General features: G+C 30.1%; 1 protein-coding gene across 3 annotated transcripts in view; it reads right to left on the bottom strand.

Annotated features, from left to right (window-relative positions):
- The window catches only part of LOC113397098 (protein shank), a 205527-nt gene that overhangs the window by 14680 nt on the left and 174333 nt on the right, over window positions 1-16514 (bottom strand). For all 3 annotated transcript variants that reach the window (XM_064219700.1, XM_064219706.1, XM_064219714.1), the window contains 2 exons: window positions 892-1017; window positions 142-322 (listed from right to left, as the gene is read on the bottom strand). In XM_064219700.1, coding sequence (XP_064075770.1) covers window positions 142-322; window positions 892-1017 — 307 coding nt within the window. The remainder of the gene's footprint in view (window positions 1-141; window positions 323-891; window positions 1018-16514) is intronic.

The raw sequence follows: 16514 nt of genomic DNA, 5'->3' as shown, positions 1-16514 counted from the left end.
ACACACACACACACACACACACACACACGCGCACACACACTTTGATACACTTGTATGCTGTGGTCCATTTCTTGTCTGTTAAAAATAAGTTTAACTAGACTTTTTAAAATTAATTTATAATATTTTAGGAGTATAACTTACCGCCAGTATCTTGACAATGAAAATTGGGATCGAGTCCTTTAGCACAGGCCTTCGTTATTTTGTCTATCTGTGCGTGCGTCACGTGTTCCAAGAAACGTCGAAGATTCGCTCGCGAGTGCAATGCTTTCAGTGTCTTTTCGTCCAGTTTCAACATCTTGTACACGCGTCTTTTATATTTCAACTGAAAAATAAAAATATTTATAATTATTAAAAGTGCGAGTAATTGCATAATATACAATATACTTTTGTCGTTTATGCTCTGTGGACCTCCAAAACTCATTTGTCTTTATCATAAACCTTTCTTTTGTAAAGGATACGAGTATTACAAACGAATTTAAGAATTGTGTAGCATACCCTAATAATAATAAGACGATCACATAATATAAAATACAGGATTGTATAAATTTAATATCCAAATAATATTGTTACTTGAAAACACTGGTCTTGCTTTGAAGAGAGATATTGAGAGTCAGAGAGAGAGAAAGAGTCTTAAGAGTATTTTAAAACGAGCTCGATTTTTGTATGGACTAGATATTTTACTGTTTAATATCAACCATTTTTGCTTTGTCTTAATAATATTATTTTATGGAATATTATTTAAATAACACTATATGTGTTAGATATATAAATAACATAAATCATATTTCATAAGCATTTTTGGTTCATATAGTAGACATTGTTATAGATGTTTCAAAATACATCAAATCCAAATGAAATAACAAGGTAAGTTAGTAGGCAATTGGTACTCACCTCCAGGTATCCAACAGGTCCGTTAAAAGGATAGTCACCGAGACGTCGTTCCTCATCCAGGAACTTACCGGCCTTGCCGTTGACAGGTGGGCAGAACAGACCATAGTTGAAGCTCTCTTTCAATTCCTGGAAATAAAAAAGAGTTGTTTAATTTAATTGGTTAAAAGCTAGCTTTCTGAATTCTAGTAATCGATTCGATGCTTAGCTACGTTTTCTTATGTATTTTGTTTAGGTATTTGAGTTTTCGCACAAAATATTTATGTCGGCAGAGTATTATTAATCAAGATTACGCCTTTACAAGAAGTTAACACACCACTAAGCAAGCCTTTTCAGCCATAAATCTTTTGGGTAATCGTTAACCAATTAAAAGTACACTTTATAACTAAAAGCATAAAGTCAATTTAAACGAATACGACAAACATAAACAGATTAAAAATACACACTTGTAATAAAGAGTTAAATAATAACAAATGTTTATATGTAGCGATCTTTATGATAACGTTTTTACGTGAAACATTAATGAAAGTTGATAATAATTTAAGGCTTTATAAAAAAATATTAGAAAATACCAAATTATATTTATTGCTACATACTTAAGAATGCAATTTTCTTCACAATAAAACCATTAATTGATCCGATTTGAATAGTTGCTACAGACAAGCAGGCTACGATTTAACGAAGCAACTATCAAGATTGTTTTGAGATGCGATTGATAGTTCGAGACGAGCTTCGGATGCGCGTGCTGCAATTAATGCAACATTTCGAATTGTTTGCATCAAGTAGGGTTGCCAGAAGATTGGTACAAATTACAAATTTATAGTCTGTACCTTCTGCGCACAACCGCACAAAAACATGAAAATAAACCATTTTCAGATTTAATCGTGATATTGTAATCCATGCTTAATAAATAAAATAAAATTAATATATTATAATAAAGGGAAAATAATAATAATACTTGGAAATATTATTAATAAATCATAACTCGCCTGTAATATACCATCGAGGTATATTTGGCAGTAATATTTATATAATTTGATACGTTGCTGACGTTTGTCTTTTCAGACTAGATAATTATTTTTGATTTATTCAGTTTCATAATACGCAACGCAAATAAACCCTTTGCAATATTTCTTGAGAGTTTTCGGGCTGGCTTGCCTATATAACAATGTCCAGAGCAAGGAAGATGAATGGCAAACCTAGCTCCGGTTCCAATACAGATAAATGACCGAAGGCTCAAGATTTATAACGAGAAATCAAAACTATGTTATGGACATTAATTAGACAATTTCAACGTATGAGTCGTTTTAAGATAACCCTGTGACAATAACATAAAACTTAACGGTGTTCCAGTTAGTAATTTATTGGTCAAAGCTGGTAAACTGCTGTAAACAAGATATAATAAATGTGCCTATGTTTTCGTACTCTAAACTGCGTAGTTCGTTTTGCATTAATTAGCATCAATAGCATTCGGCGTGTTGTAATGTTACAAATTATCAAATTACTTGATTAAAACCCAGTTTTGTTACAGCATTATTAATAATTTATTTATTGAATATAAATTGCTTCTGGGTATCTATATATAATACAGATTTCTAAGTTATTCTCTTGAACTTAATCAAAAAAGTATTGTTTATGTTAATTTCAAATAAATAACAAAATTTTAAATAATATTGTATTTTATAACACTTGTGATGATGTTTGTACTACGCCATTACGTGCATAGAACAAGTCTAAAGCCACTGTTTATTTTATAATGGAGCAAACACCGAGATTAACAGCTATGATATATAGCAGAGGCAGCTAACAACTCTGTTCACGGGAGTTATAGTAGTATAAGTAGGAAGCGGCGAAAAGATAAAGGAACGCGGCAGTAAGAAATAGTCTGAGTGCAGTGTCTTCTTTATAAACAATACAAAATACGACTAGTGGGTATGACTTACTGACCTATCATTTAGGATTAAATTTTATTATACTTGGTGGTAGGTCTTTGCGCAAGCCCGTCTGGGCAGGTACCTACCACCCACTCATCAGATATTTTACCGCAAAACAGCAAACATTTGCATTGTTGTGTTCCGATTTGAACGGTGAGTGAGCCAGTGCAACTACAGGCACAAGGAATATGATACCTTTTCTCTCAAGGATGGAGGCGCATTGGTGATGTAAGGAATGTTTACCATTTCTTACAGCGCTAATGTATATGAGCGGTGGTGATCACTTACTATTAGGTACTAGGTAGTCCATTTGTCCGTCCTACCTATACTATAAAGATATATATTTAATTTAAAATCTTTATTGGTATGATCGCAAGAAATACTTTGCGTTTGTTACCTCCAGTTTCTGAAACGTTGATCAAAGTAAAATGAACTAATCTCGGTCGTTCGTGGCAGCCGATGACGCAACAGCCACCAATAAATGTTCAAATTAAAGCTAAATTACTTAATTTAACCAGCTTTTCAGAAATATAAATTTTTATGTAATTTTATATATGATCTTTTTACATTATATTAATACAATAGGTGAACACCCAGTATCTTGAAATATATATTTTTTGCAATTTATGACATTAAAATAGAAACCTTCGATTTTAGTAAGGGATACGAAATTAAAACGATATTAACTTTGATATTTAGGTATAATATGATTTATGTATAATTGATAAAAATGTGTTCCTTTCTTTTCAATGGAAATAGTAAGAAATATTACTCAAATAACGAGTTTAACATTGGATTCCATACTAAATTCTTCGTCTATTGTACTGTGGGTGGAGCGCTAAGACATAGGTCGTTCAAGTGAAAGATAGCCCTGGCTAACTATGAAATATGAGCTTTCATAGCGAGAAATTGTTTTCAATAAATGTAGTGCGTATAGAAAGGTTTTTGCGATGACCGTATAAGGCTCAGGCCGGCCGCGCGCCATGTTCGGCATTTCCGCATGTTTTTGTCGTTTGTTCTGCGTCATGCTTTATGATATTTGGACGAGATAAACTAGCTCTTCCGAATATGTAGGTGATTTATATTTTATTAACTAACTTTGTTATTTCATTTATTGCGTGACCTCGAAATACTCTTATATAAAAGTAATACGTAATTTTTTTCTTGTTCAGCAAATTTCCGTAAGGGTGACAATGATTGTAAATAGTAATTTCCTTGTATGTTTATGAAATATCGTACAATTTTTTTTTTTAATTTTGCTACAGTTAATCAAGACAAACTATTTTTATTCATATGTGAGTACGTAAAAATAAACATTTGGGTCACGTAAAGTAGGTAAAGATTTTATATTTTCGGTTAGAAGTATTAAATATTGTTTCTCGCTGCTCGTAGGGTGTCGGTACGCGTACGACATACCTGATATTGAATAAATCTGGCGTGATATTAATATTGATCGAGCATTATGCCGAAAAAATTTTCAATTTTCTAGATATTTTAGCATATCATTAGGTTATAGTTATTTACCGAATAACATATCAAATATCTCCAGTAAAAAGGTCCTAAAAATCCCAAACAAATGGAATAAAATTCCTTTTTACACTACCATCAGTTCGGAAAAGAAAATACCCAGAACTGAGAAGAACCGGTGAAAAAATCTCAGCAGGTTTTTTTTTTGCAATAAATTCAAGGTAGTAAAAATATTGATATAAAGTAATATATATTTAACATTTAAAATACTTAATGTATTTATTGATGTTATTTTGCAAAATATTTTACACGTACCTCAATTTTCATTTCATATTTTTGATACCTAAATATTTACACACTTATTATATTATATATTCAATATACGAAGGTCAAACTTAAAATTGGATTGTGAAATGACAGAAAGTAATATGCGAGATTGATTATAATCATTATAACATAACGAGACACGCATCTAAATAACATATGGGTAACCGTAAGACGGTTTTCAACATTTAATGAGTATTAATATTTGGTATTGCAATACACGCTAATATTATAGTTTGTTAAGAGCAGTAAGAACGCTTTTGCCTACTCGTTATAAATTGATATGTTGTAAAGTAACAACCTCTAAATGTCTCTCTGTTGGTCTTTACTCCTTTTGAAGGTGTTGGGAGCAATTTAGTAATTTCACCACGCTGCTCCAACACGGATTGGTGGATATTCATGCAAAGCCTGCAGGTTTCCTCACGAAGATTTCTTTTATTTATAATAACGAATTTATGGGCATTTATCTATTTGTTTCAATTAAATAAATATTTGTACATAAATACGTAATGATTAATTTTTTTTTTTTATTGTTAATGTCTTAATTGTTTGTTTACTACGATTGATTGTAAATTGCACGTCTGCTGATTAATGTATATTTCGTACAGGAGGCTCTGTGTACAACGGTGTCGTGGGCGTACCGGGTGTCTGCGTATCTGAGATAATTAAATAGATTCGTTTGCATACAATAGACATAACGTCTTCAAGTTCCATGTCACTGGGTCAGGTGATTGATATCTCGTCTCTGAGAATAACCAGATATTAAAATACTATATTGGTTAATTCTGTTTACAAATAGAATACTATTTCATAGTCTCAAACATATTTCATGACAGAACATTGGGTAAAATGAGATACATTTATAATAGGTAGGCGAACTTACAAATTGGCTGACGGTAAGTCACCAACATTAACAGCGTAAGAATTATTTACATCGCTGATGCGCTACTAACCGTGGGAACTGAGAAGTTATGTATGTTGCTTAGGGCCATCTCCACTGGCTAACTCGCAATTCAAACCGGAAAAACAAAAATAATAAGTAATGTTGTTTAGTGGTAGAATAAGTGATGAGAATCTCATGGTTGTAGTGGCTTGCATAAAGCTTTACTACCAAGTTATTATGAAAAATATATAAACTTTTTTATTAAATAAGTACGAACTGACGAATTAATCTTACAGAAATAGTTTGCATTATCAAAGAGTTTTATTTACGTGTTTGAAATTGTTATTTGTATATATCTAAATTTATTCTGGTTAAGGAGCGAGTTGACTTTAAAGCCCATATGTAATATCGGTTGTATAAGGCTGGTACCTTTATTGATCTATGCGGGCTACTTACCAGTCTAAATTTTAAATTAAAATATTTGAATTCTAATATATATTAAAATATCGTATAAAAGTGAGAATTTTATATATGGTGTATTGTATGTCTTTATTATTAGAGAGATAGAAAATATTCTACACACATATCAAAAAATATTACTCATAAAGAGATTTATTCGATATTTTACAATGTATTCCAAGCGTTAATCACATAAAAAGTTAAAACAACATAAAATTTATCAATATTTATGTATGTTTAAAGAATAGAGCCAAAGTATTTGAAATAGCGGGGAAGCGATCAATTTATACCGAGCATGGCTCAGTAATTGATGTGCGGCTTGAGCGGAGTTGACGGCGGAGCGGACAAACTGCTGCTGCGTTTGATACAACTTGCTAGGCGAGTGCTATTAAAACGTTTTCATTTGTCAACACATAACAACGAAGTATTCATTAGAAATAAATATATATTTCTTCTCACAAAAAACATCGCGTCTATATTAATGTTATAATGAGTGAAATGATAAAACTATTAACAGCAAAAATTACCTTTATCAACAAATGTTATTACAATTTTTTATTAATAATTTTATGAAATGTAAAGAATTTCAAGGTTTCAAAATGATAATGGTAATAAAATAGATAAGTAGTTATTTTATCAACTATTAAATAGTTACATTATAATTTACACGAACATATTAGTATTATACATTAAATTTACAAGTGAAATGTGTTATGATTAAATATAATCAATCGGCTTATTGGAACGATTGATAGATAACTATATTAGTTCATAGATTTTTAAAGATAAAATAATATATTTGAATATAATATTACGTAGACAAATTAGTTACCTATTTAGGTCAATGAAATAAGACGTAAACGAAGCATAATTTTCAAGTGTCAGTGGAACAGTGGTCAGCTGATTGATTAGTTGTCACATTGATATCAGACCTAAGAATGTGCAAGCGTATTTCACAATCTTAGCAAAAAAAAAATGATAAAATAAGAGAAACAAAACAGTTATTACTATCTTAAGAGCTTACAAAATCGATTATATCACATTTTTATCGACGTTACTTTTGACACATATTTGGTTTTATTTCGCAAACACTGCGTGATAAATCTTATCTTCAGTTACGAGTGAGCAATCATCGTCTAATCAAAAAAAAAAAAACTGATTTTTATATTTTACGTTTTCTGTTTAAAAGTCTAATTGTGTATACATTTTGTTTTTTACCTTTCTCAAAACATTCTCATAGTTAGTAAATATTATATGTGTATAGTGAAAGCGTAGCATGACTCATGTATCGAAAAATTTAGTGTCATGCGTGACTTGATTTGACGCGTGTACTGGAATTAAGTAAGCCGTAAAATCTTTTAACTGATCATAGCTTTATTGTTTTTTTTTTGCTTTTATTTGAAGATAAATAATTCGATTAACGTTTTTTGTATTAACTTATACACGAAACGTGTTTAAGTTTTTTTTATAGCGTTCAAGGATTTTAGGTATTATTTTATTTATGTAGCAATAGCCTGTAAATATCCTATTGCTTTGCTAAGACCTCTGACTAATACGAGAAGATTTTGAGAGAATTCTACCACGCTATCCAATGCAGGGTAGTTGATATTTTATCGATATTGCTTCTTTGTCACCTTCAATATTCATCGTGATAATAAAGAATTTAAGTTATTACCAGACATAAAAATTGCAGTAAATAATATTTTGTTACTATGAGCAACTTGTCCTTCGAGTACTTGTACCAGTGCTCATCCAGTTTAAATGGGCATGATTGTGTATCAGTTAAACGGTCCCACATACGACTAACTACTCACGGAGCGATACTCGTTAGTATCAGGCCATTCTCTGACCGATATTTAAACAAATTGTTAACAAGCCAACGCTAGTGCATATCGTGCGGTATACCAAAGGGATTATAAGCCGTGTATATCAAAGTTGTCGCTCTGAAAGACCGCGGAAAAATAAATACTTCGAGATGTATGCAGCTGTTCATTTCGCTAGTTGTTAATTAGGTCATTCTTTAAAATCTCGCGTACTTACGTTCTCGGTGGATTCTTTTTGAGGAGAGCGTAATTAAATGGCAGTCAGCCAAAATATTTCCTAGATTTTTGTTGAATTCATTACGTCGACATTTTTAGGTAGGTTTTTATCCACCATTCAAAGCAACTTCGAAACGATTATAAGAGCATGCATCTTTGTTATTTTAGACTAATAAGCAAAAATTCGATATTACACACCTTATTGTAGTAATTAATATTAAATGAGACGAAGAATTCTTTCGTAAGTACTTTAGGATGGTGTTACTTGAACGACTGGTTAGTGCGGAAATGCACAGATGAGATAAGTACTCTAGTTGCTTATTGATTGACAGAACTGGTTGTTATCACGTCCTACGTCTATATCTGGTCTATTGGAAGGAAGCACTCGCCAATTAAACCAATTTACTGATGATATTTAGAAAGAAAAACTTTAATCATTGCCTATATCTGTATTAATTTGATTTGTTTTTGTATAAGTGTCGCATAACACGACGTAAGAATAATTTTGAAATACGTTTCCACTTTAGACCTGATTATGTTTAAAATAAATAATCGTTATCTACTTATTCTTATTATATTATATAGAAAGCGTAACGTATTTTTTATAATATTTATAATATATACGTATAAAATTAAATTTTTCTCCACTAAGAATATGTAAAATTTGCATTAATTGCGGTCATGTTAGTTTTTTCCAGTTCACCGTGACCTGTAATTTGTATCGTATCGGTTTTTTTGGTTCTTTTTTTCGTTAATATGGATAGCTGTATATATTTTTAAAATAATGTCTTATTTATTTTATAAAGTTTTAAAGATTACCATAAATAAGTAGTGATATCAGCTAAATAAACAAAATGTCAAAATTTATATTTATTTTAATTGCCATATGTTTACATCACAGTTTTATCATAAGTTTTAATGAGCAATTGGAAATATTCTTGTAAGTTGTAAGCAAACCCATACTTGTTGGGGTGTCCCGTCTTCATATATATATATTCTCCTTTTTTCTGTTAGAATATTTGGTCTTTACTTTTGTGTTTACACAAACGATGGTGTTTTTGAGTGATTAAAAAAAAAATTAATAATTTTTCTTGAACTTACTCAAATTAATTTAAAAAACAAACGATTGCATCATAGCTAAACAAAAAAAGATTCAATTACGTGATGTACATTCGATTCTGATCGTTATCGATAAAAAATCCTTATCTCCGTTCAACATCCGATCGGCACTCAGTTACAGTTACATTCGATGGATACCATGGCATTACGAGACCATACTCGGTTACAACAAAAGGCAGGCATTTCTCCGCGAATAATAACGGGAACAGCACTGCCCCCGATTCAATGGTAACAAAACTTATGTACTCACATCGCTCTCGTACGCTCAGTTTTCGGAGTACCTAGGTACTCCTACATCGGTATTTACTTATACCTAAGATTTACCCGAGCTAACTTGCCCTTGTTATACAAAGATTTATAACAACGATTTTACAAGAGTTTTTGTTTTATTTATAACGAAAAATTAAATATTAGTCGTGGAATATATTATTAAACATATTATTTTACTTAGGCAATAATTTCGGATTGAGTTTCGAAGATGCAAACTGCAAAAATAACTAACTTTGTCAAGTTTTATTATGGTTTCATTTTATTAATTTATAATTAATATATATGAATAGGTAATTTGTTACATATTACTTGTTAAATAATCTAGCAACGATGAGCGATATTTAATCCAAAATTAATTTATAATCCTCAACGAATTTAATTCAAAGCACTGATAATCCAATCCCTAGACGAATAACCGGTATTGAACTTCAAATATTAATTAGTCGAATTTATGGTTTTATTTATTATTTTACGATGATATATATTACGTAACGAAAGATTCCCATTAAAATTTTCTGTTAACTCAAACTGCAAATGCATTTTGAGTTTTATAATGAAATTAGCTAATGGATTGAAATCTAACTAGTACGTTCTGAGTTTCGTGTTGAATTTTCTCGATTGAAACTAAATTCCGACTAAACTTTGATTTTCATTTTATCTTGTAAAATGACGATTCATACTTACTTGTTTACTTCAATAAAATATATTTTGAATTTAAATGATTATATAGCATGTTTTATACACAGTCATATGTTATTAACATTCGGATTACACTTCTACCATAATTGGTGTTCTTAATAATTATGTCGAGTTGTTAATTAATTCTATCCAAACGGGCGCATCCGGAAGTTTTAACTAGTTACATAATATTTCCCAAAAGCTAACAGTTTGAATATGCGGAGCGCAGCAGTGAAATTAATGAACAGTACATCATATTGCCATAAATGTACTCTCGTGTGAATTCATTTATAATTTTATATATATACTATACGAGTATATAATATTTATCCTGTGTTTAGAAGAAAAACAATGTTTTTGTTGTTTATAGATATATGGCAAATGGGGACCACCTTTGCGATCCTCAGAAGTGATGTGTAAGCGGAGTTTACTCCCTATTTATAGCAGTACTAAATTGTGCATTTTAATTTTGTTCTTTTGGTCCAGCCGTTATGCCAGGATGATATGGACATTATATTACAGAATATTTATTCGGTATATGTGTATATATTAACAGCATTATTAGGAGGCTTATCAAATATGTACATATTATAAATTTAATTATTAAACTTATTAGTAAGTACTAAGTATATGTCGAATAATTATGGTGTTTGCTAATTTGAAATTAATCATTTTAAATGCAGGTTCACTAAACCTGCGCCTAATGGTTGTTTAATATTTTACTACTTTGAAAATACAAACATTATTCATACATTTGCAATTGTAATAATTGTAATTTAATTATAAATAATGAATATGAGTTGAGATGCTGTGTGAAGTAAGACATTTCCGGTTAAAATCCGGAGTAGTGGTACTAATCTACTGTGATTTGCGAGAAATTTATCTTATTTTCGGTAGTGTTTAACATCGTTTTTACGTGAGAACAGACGGTACATTTTTCGTTAACTTAATTTTAAATTAATTGTTAATAAATTCAATTATTTTATAAAATCATATATAGTGTGCATATACGACTGACAATATATATTTAACATTTGAATTAATTTAACGGTTTGTCAGCTTAGTTTGATATTCGAAAATTTTCGTAATTTCGTCGGAAAGTAAACATGACGTATTTTCCATTGCTTTTTTTTAATAAAATATCCTCTTAGTAGGTCGACGTGAGATGTTCTACATTACAATAGAATCAGATTTTTGTGGGCATTAGTGAATCTTCTTATACACATATAGAAGTACTACATAATATCGGTACTTTACTAAATTATTACTAAAATTTTATTTTGATAAAAGTTTAATAAAGAGTTGCAAAACAGAAGTTACTGTTACAACATATTTTTTTTTATAAAAATTGTAGCTGTTTATAAAATATCTTTAAAAGATAAGATACTCTCGCAATTTTTTTTGAAGATATTTAGAATCTCTATACAAGGTTTTTGGTTTACGTGCCATAGTTAGTTATAATAGCCTTCGGATAAGTTATCAAAGCGATATCTAGAAAACATGCTACATATAAACGTAATGGAATACAATTGCTCATCTTAAATTAAATCCAACGAAATTTTACATGAATTATATGATTTAAAAAAAACCAACGCAATCTTTAAAGACCATTCCATGATTAGTAGAATAAATCTACTAATTCTAATAGTATATGTTAGTGGTTTACTATTTATTAAACTTGATGTTATTTGAATTTTATGTATATTATGAGCAAAAGGATCAAATTTGAAAGGATGATTTTGAGATAGACACGTACGCATAAATAAAACATCGGTAATATGAATAACAAGATAAATATATTTCTGGAATTTTCTATTTAATTAAGTACTCTTTAATGTTGTAATTGATTTTGTATCAACGAATTACCTTTGAGTTTCATTGGTTTGAAACATTTGGAATTTGCAATCGAAATTGTTTACATTAAAATTTGAAATCATTTGTACGTAAAGTGTACTTTACGTTCAAATGATTTTCATGATTCGTTTGTGTTAAAAGGTATAATTAAATTAATAGTACTAACAGAAAAAACGAACTCACGATAAGTGTTCGTATTTTTATGATAAGACTAAAATATAACTGTCCTTTGAGTTTTTTTAATCATACCTATAAGCGTATAAGCATTAACAATAAATAAACCTGTTTTATTTTTTTATAAAATTATTTCGATTATTCCATTGACACTTTTCTCATTATTAATATAAACAATTTGCTCGTAATGTATTGGTTTAAAGACATTCGTATCGCATTTATATATAAAATATTATATTTTTATTTGTTGTGAAATTAGTATCTGTAAAGCAAATTATCGAATTAAAATCGCTGTAAAGCAATTAATGAAATATTCATAATCCGTGATCATAGCCGGAATTCTCTATTAACAATATTTAAATTAAAATCCTGTCATTCATTCGTGATTATTACATTAAAATACACATATGTATTTATAAAAATCGGTGATTGACAGAACAAAAACCTCTTTTTGAATAGTAACGATATATTTGCCACACAAATATGATGATATCATTATATTCCAGCGATCATAAATCACGTGAGATGTGGGAAGATTCTCAGATGTTTCGAAATTTTGATTTTGACGCGACAGTCCGTATTAGTATTATTAAAATTTTCAGTCTCTATTATATTAGGCCTTAAAAGTTCGAATTTCGGGTCTCAGCCTGCAAATAAGCCTGGCGTCATGAAGTGAACTGTGTAATTCTCATTGTCTCTTGGAAGGGGTATAGCTTGCCTTTGGTTCTGTGACTGATCTCTATGGTCGTCTGGGATTTTCGACTTGTTTATTATATTTTCTGTGCTAGAGAAGGCTTGTTTAAAAAATTGCGTTCCGTTTTAGAATTATTTTGGGTTAGATTTAACTGTTATACATAAAAGTAGGAAAACTAAGGACTTTAATGGATCGTAACGGAATCAACAAAACTATTTTGTAAGAAGTAATTTTAACACTCGCTGCTTCAGGCGATTGTAAAATAGTGAAAATCGACTTACGTGGATACGCTCTTTTGATGCTCGTACTCTCTTACAGAAAAGCTATGCTGGAAAATTCAGAATATTCCCGACAATGTTAGGTAACTGCGAATCTCGAGACTGTAGATATACTTAAAATATCCCGAGTATAAAGGGCCGGGTCATATCTGACGAAGCACAGTGCAGATTAATTATTGTACCGTTTATTTATTTACAAGAAACCCCTCAAGAAAAATAAAAATGTAAAATAAATGAAATGAACTGACCCTCGAGACTCTCAACGCGGACAAAGGAGCAAAAAATAGCGCGCAGAAACGCGTTTGCGCGTTCGTACGTACAATTTTATGCTGTCGCTTAACCTGTGTAAGCAAGGCAACACATATAACTTAAAAAAACCTATCTAGTAGAAATATAAATATAATCATAAATGAATACAAGACAAAAATGAATATTAAATAAAGTAAAAAATATGTATTGTAAATAATATATTTTAATTTATAAATAACATTTTGTAATTCCGATAAAATATAAATAGACTTTTACATAGATCACCGTTTATAAGAAAAATTATAGTCACCGCATATCATAGAATAATAAGAAAACAATAGATAATCAAAATGGACGAAATTTTAAAGCGCTTGTTTGTGCAAAAATGGTAAAATAACATGTTCCTTATTATTAAAATATTTATTATTATTAATTACTTTATTTAATATGTTCGACGTTAACTTATTTATTGGTATTGATTGACATATTTATTCACGAAGGGAATACTGACTTTTCTAGATTTTTCCCGCTTTTTATTAAAATTAGGTAAAATGTTCAAAGGTAATAAAATGTGCTACTGCCTATGTAGTTTAGTATATTTTCACACGAGATCCTAATTGAGAAAACGTTATTTAACACGCAATGAAATAAAAACAAGCCATTAACATTTCTCGAACTAACTTTGCTGTTAACCTCGAAGTTATTTTGCAGTATTTTGTTTGCTTCTTGTTCAAGTTCTAATTATGAACAACGTGAATATGAAATAGAAGGAAATCATTCATTTAGTATTAAGTAGTTTATAATGAAGTTTTATTTTAAGTCATACTTGATAATAGGGCTTGGAAATTTTAAGAGATCATACTTATTAAATACAAGTGATACTGAGCAGTTTTATCTTTGCCTATTTTATATAGATACATGCCCGCATAACAAATTTCATATACACAATAAGTTAATTTACTAAATACCAGTACTTTTCTAGTTAAGCTGATGTTTATGGTTATTGCTCCGCCCTGAGGGCCGAAGGTAACAGTATGTAGGGAGGACGCGCTAACTAATTAAATAATAATATGAATTAAGTTGATAAGATAAACGTTACGAATCTTTCTTGTCAATATTTTAAAATGATTTTAGTAAATTGTTTTGTATGGCACTGAACCTTCTTAACAGTTTAGTCAACAGCCTATAAATGTCCCACTACTGGGCTAAGGCCTCTTCTCCCTTGGAAGAGAATATTTGGAGCTCTAATGAATATTGGATGGATATACATACATGTGGCAGAATCCCATTGAAATTAGACACATAACGATATTTTCCTTCACTGAGCACGAGATGATATATAAACACAAATTAAGCACATGAAAATTTTGTACTGATGATTTGATTTCGGAATCATCGGTTCAAATACACGTGTAATATAAATATTATACTAATCTATTTACAAATCTAATTATTAGGTACTTTGCGTACATATCAGCTTTATTTATTTAAGTATTATTCTATATAATAGTCATGCGAAACACATATATCTAATTTATGTTGGGTATAGCAATTGTGTTATATTATAATAATGACTTATATTCAATTGTGCAAGCGAGATAACAATAATAGAAGAGTGAGAGACATATACTATTTATTATTGAACATTGAGTCATATTTTTTCCTAGATTGGAAATCAGTCACCCAAAAGTACGGCTCGGATCATGTTACAATGGAGATATCGTTACAAATTGAGCAAGACAGTGGGCGTCTTGTGAAACTACTGAGTTTTCATTACCACAATTTTGGTAGTGATATATATTAACTAATCCAATAATAAAACTAGTCAATAATGGCGGCGCCTTTGATAATGGTAGTCGTAAAGATTATCTTTACGGTTATAAGTGGCTATGATTACGCAGTACTTGTAACTGTTAGGGATAATCTATATTTAGTGATACAAGTTATAAATTTGTATCTCTAAATATAATTATTGTACAGATTTGTTAAAATAAGATTTTTTGTTTTAACTGTGAACACAATATATCTATTGAGTAACGAATAAGTTTTGTAAGTGCCTAATCATTTCTTCCACAATCAATGTTGCTGTTTCTTCTGATATGTTCATTTATGAACCGGACATTTGACAATAAATAGGCAAATTCTTGTTTCGAAAAAAATATATTTATGTAAATTTTATTTGACATAAATTTGGTTTGTGTAAACTTTCTCAAATACGTTTACTATTTAAATTCAAAGAATACTCATAGCTTTGCCTCTTTAGCTTATACTCCTGTGACTTCTCTTCTGAAATATATTGCGTAAAATTCGGCTACATTATTCTTTAGATAAAATGTGGGTTTGGCTGTAAAGTAAACAAATTTCATGATGACATGTTCATCATCATTCGTTGATGTTCATTCATCATTGTTCATTCATCATTCGTTGCAATCGAATGATAACTAACATTAGGACGAAATAACATAGAGCTATTAGGAGGAGAGGACAAATATATAGTTTATTGTTACATCAACAGCTACATATCATGATAATATAATTGGTTATTATTGCTGAATATAAGAGGGTTTGTTGAGAGTGAAACAAGCCCTTAACCCGCCCTTTTAAGTACATAGCTCTTGAAACTAATGTGCGCCGCGATCGCGGACAATGCGAAAGTTATTGAATGAGTTTTCAAACTTTTATTCATTCAAATGGAGGTTTCAACGGAATTGAGGCCGCGTGTAATCGCGATCAAGTGTTTTTTTAATTATCATCTGTTTTTAATTAAATATGCAAATATAACATTGTAATATAATTCTTAAATAAATTATATAAAAAACATTATTACGTAAAATCGAAAACAAAATTTATTCAAGATAAAATTTTGATGCATGTTATAAATGCAATCGTTGGTATAATTTTAATGCTTATAAATCAATGACGTCAAAACCGCTCAACAGGTTAAAATAGAATTGCATACGCAAAGCCGAGATACCCCAGTGGTTAAAAGATGAGAATCTTAACTGATGATTCCGGGTTCAATCCTAAGCCTAACTCAGTTTTTTTGTTAAATTGGCGTTTATAATTCAACTCGTACTCGGCGGAAAAGGAAAACTTAATGAGGAAACCTGTATTTCGAGGAGGATTGGAACAGCGTGGTGGAAAGAACTTTTCAAAAAACGAGAGGAAGCCTTAACCCAACAGTAGGACATTAACAGTCTTTTA

Source organism: Vanessa tameamea, chromosome 3 (assembly GCF_037043105.1).
Source record: "Vanessa tameamea isolate UH-Manoa-2023 chromosome 3, ilVanTame1 primary haplotype, whole genome shotgun sequence".
In the NCBI taxonomy this organism is placed as follows: domain Eukaryota; kingdom Metazoa; phylum Arthropoda; class Insecta; order Lepidoptera; family Nymphalidae; genus Vanessa; species Vanessa tameamea.
This window is presented reverse-complemented; position numbering and strand designations above follow the sequence as displayed.